Source organism: Nanorana parkeri, unplaced genomic scaffold (assembly GCF_000935625.1).
Source record: "Nanorana parkeri isolate BGI_ZX_2015 unplaced genomic scaffold, ASM93562v1 scaffold2410, whole genome shotgun sequence".
Lineage (NCBI taxonomy): Eukaryota > Metazoa > Chordata > Amphibia > Anura > Dicroglossidae > Nanorana > Nanorana parkeri.
This window is the reverse complement of record NW_017308678.1, coordinates 75,699-79,654: the sequence shown is the minus strand read 5'-3', so window position 1 is coordinate 79,654 and position 3,956 is coordinate 75,699. Positions and strand designations below refer to the sequence as shown.

Below are 3,956 nucleotides of genomic sequence, written 5' to 3'. Positions count from 1 at the left end.
CAGACAAAATCTGGAGCAGCTGTGCATGGCAACCAATCAGCTTTTCTCTTCAGTTTGTCCAGTTAAGATTTGGAATTGAAAGAGAGATGCTAATTGGTTGCCATGCACAGCTGCTCCAGATTTTGTCTGCTCCAGTTTTGATAAGTTCTCTTCACTGTGTATTGTTTCCAGTGTGTCAGCAAAACCACAGACCTGCAATATGAGAAGGAATCCTAGCACATGACAATTGTGTAGCTCTGCAAAGCAGGAAGCAGAGCCTGAGTATTAAAGAGCACATATGGCTGTCCCCTGTGTATATTTAAAATTAGAAACCATGCAAAACATAGGATTTTTGACTCACCAGTAAAATCCTTTTCTTGGAGTACAGTACAAGACGTAGACAAATTCAGTGATGAATGAGTAATATGGAGGTATCATCGTTAGTGATGGATGTCTCCTCTTACTAAGAGAGATACATTATGTATAGTTTAGTTCTCACCTTAAAGATGTCTTCAGTTAAGTTTCTCTGGCTGCACCCAGAACGATGGTGATCTCGAAGCTTCCTGATCGGAACCCCCACGGCAAGAGCTTTAGGGGCCATACCCCGGAGTCCACAGGGCTGAAGATATGGGGCCCATCTGTAATTTATCTACAGGCACTGGATCCTGCATTTAGCACCCACCTTGGCATGTAGTGCAGGGCTTTGGGTTAGCTGTTGGGTGTTATAAAGATCCAGGGCAATGCATACCAACACTGGGGTGACCCCATCCTTGAAGATGGAGGAGGAGAAGGAGAGGGTAGGCTCATCTGAGGTGAGCAAAGCCAAGGGATTTCTCACTCATTTTTGGATGTCGGACACTGTGAGTGGTGAGCCTTTGCCCCTGGTATCTCCCTTCACTGTCTCAGCAAGTTCCCAGTCCTGCGTCTTGGCTCAATATTTTGTTTTATTCAGTACATGGCGATGTCCTGGGCTGGCGACATGGCACACTGGGATTGTGCACCATGACCAAAGGTGGGGCCCCTCATCATGGTAGACGCCAAACACAAGTGACAGTAGTTAGAATAAAACCTTTAAAAGATTAACAGACTTTGATAAATCTATTGATATGATCATATTTCCTGTACATCTAATAAAATCATTGAAAAGATTATACATTCCTATTTAACTGTGACATGCCCAGACATACATGTTTATGCCATATTTATGCCTACTGAGAAGGACAAAGCATGTCTAGACAGTGTTTGCGTATCCTTAGGAAAGCATTGCAGTTGATTGCTATTTACTCTTAGTTCAATCAGCTGGTCAGTCTGCTGTTGCCTACTGATCATCGCCGACTTGAACCGATTTTGGTCTATGGCAATGGTCATCTCATGGATGTGAAATCTAAGATGTATTTGTTGTGTATGTATTTATATACATATGGTATTCACAAAATAAACACATTGAATCAGCTGGCATATAACAGCATATAACTTACTCCCTTAAGCAAATCAATAGAGTAACACAGATCTGTCTATTATGTTGTCTTCAATAATGAGGTCAACTGGGATTTGGCATGCCGATGGGGAAAACACTTTCCTAGCATCCAGTTTCTACAAATCATCTTTTTCAGACCTAAAGAAAAAAGTGGGAAAATAAAGGACACTATATACAACAAAGCAAAATGAGACGTACCTTCATCAGGATAAGGGATGAATTGTTTAATGTTACAGCACTTGTTTATTTTCAATCTTTATTTAAAGCTGAACTCCAGGCATGTAAAAAGGGAAAAACGAATGCCACTCCGTGCCACTCCTCTAATACATCATTCTCCACTACACTCCGAAAATACTCTGTTTAATGACCTGTTAAATTTTTCTACAGAACCAGCTGATAAAGCATTTCCTGTATCAGTATTCTAGAATGGATTTCAGTGAGGTAAGCTTTCTTTGATAAATATTCACTTTTTCTGTTGTCTAAAGTTCACACATGAGCAGATCATATTGTTTTTTAATGATCAGACCCATGGAATGCCCTTAATCTACTTTTACATCCACTAATTAGCGCATGCTAGAAAAGACTATCCCATCCTCAGTCTTATCAACACACAATTCTTTAAACATTACAAAAAGGCTTTAGGCAGAGCTGACACTTGGACTTTAATGCTATCCATATACTTTGGGAAAGGTAAATGTCATGTGAGTATAGAAAATATGAAGAAAAATATAAACATTTATTCAACACATTTTAAAATTCATGTAATACATGGGGGAGGAGTCCGGTGACGTCACGGACATCGACATCCCCAGACTCCTCCCCCTTCCCTTCGTTAGCCGTCAAGGACATCGATTTCACCGGACTCCTCCCCCCTTCCCTTCGTTTACAATAGTAAAATAATAAAAGAATGATAAATGTATTACATAACACAACATGACCTAATATGATATGAAACAGCCATGCTTCACTCATCAATTTATTTTGTCATTATTTAGTTATCTGTGGATTCATTTTGGAGTGATTCTCAAAATCCACCGTGAATAATTTAAAGTGACACTAAACTCAGGTATTAACTATTAAATGTGTATGCAAGTACTTTAACTATTAACAAAAATATAACTTATTTGTGTATCACTCAGCTGTAGATCCTCAAGTCATCTCTGAATTGATGCTGACACTGTCCTTCCTTCTGGAGGGTGGCTACTTTTGTTCCCCATGGTCCCTGTGTGTGTTGTAAAGTAGTCACCGCTCCAAGCTCACTTCCAGGATACACTATGATGTGTTTAATTTGTATTGAGATTATAGTCCATCACAGGAGTGAGCTTGGAGTTTTGGCTACTTTAAAACACACACAGGGACCATGGGGAACAAAAGTAGGCACCCTCCAGAAGGAAGGACAGTGTCAGCACCAATTCAGAGATGATCTCATTTGAGTGATACACACATAAGATATAATTTTGTTAATAGGGTATTTTAATGTATTTTTAAGATTTAACTCCTGAGTTTAGTGTCATTTTAAGTATTAGTCCCGTTTTCACAACTGTGCTGGTAAACTGATTAGGTTTTCTTATTCTCTCAGGGCCTGAGAGAATGTACGTTCCTAGTGTACTTTCATGTGTTTTGCTATGTAGGTACCTGAGAATGATCATAGTTTTCAGTGGGGCAGTTCATGCCAAAGCAAAGAATGTGATTGAGACAGAGAAAGTCTTGCCTACTGTATTTTTGAGCCATTGACCTGCATTTTCCATATGAGCGGGGTCATATAGAATCAAATTGAATCTAGCATCTGCATTCATCTGAAAGGCAAGTGTTTGACATGAAAAGATATTCCCTATTAAATTTTTTCAGTTGTTAATCTTCCTTTTCCTAAATAAATATCTCCAATCTTTGAGCACTATAAAAAAGAAATATGTGTACTATGTGTAACATTATTTCCCCCGGTACTCGCCGATAACGAATACCGATAACGGCATCCATGGGCCCGGATTATAATGACCTGCCACCCGGCTTCCTGATTGCCTGGGAAGCCGATGTTGTATCGAAAGAACACCAGATTCATTTCCCTCGCGAAACTGCGGGACAGCCTGGCTTCCTGACCCATAAGGAAGCTGGACGGCACGTCATGACCCGTCTCTCGGTATCCTGATTGGTCAGGAAGCCAGGCTCCCTCCCAACAAGTGAAGCTGGCTTCCTCGCCAATCAGAAAGCCCGGTAGCAGGTCATGACGTGCTGCCCAGCATCCTGATTGGTCAGGAAGCCAGGCTACCTACCAACAAGTAAAGCCAGCTTCCTAGCCAATCAGGAAGCCGGGAGGCAAGTCACGACGCGCTGCCCGGTCTTCAGATTGGTTAGGAAGCCAGATTCACTTATTGCGTCTCATAACCCACCACACGGCTTCCTGATTGGCCAGGAAGCCAGCTCCATGCTCCCTGCCAGCACTGCCAGTCAAAGGGAGATCTACCTTTGACCGGAATGTTCCGGTATCGGGGGTAAGCGTATT

The 3,956-nt window shown here is 41.5% G+C and overlaps 1 protein-coding gene across 1 annotated transcript in view; it reads left to right on the top strand.

Moving 5' to 3' along the window:
- The first annotated feature begins 719 nt into the window (after positions 1–719).
- LOC108801621 (olfactory receptor 6F1-like) overlaps positions 720–3,956 on the top strand; it is a 7,811-nt gene continuing 4,574 nt past the window's right edge. Inside the window, exons 1-2 of the mRNA XM_018573513.1 lie at positions 720–839; positions 1,844–1,897. Coding sequence (XP_018429015.1) covers positions 720–839; positions 1,844–1,897 — 174 coding nt within the window. The remainder of the gene's footprint in view (positions 840–1,843; positions 1,898–3,956) is intronic.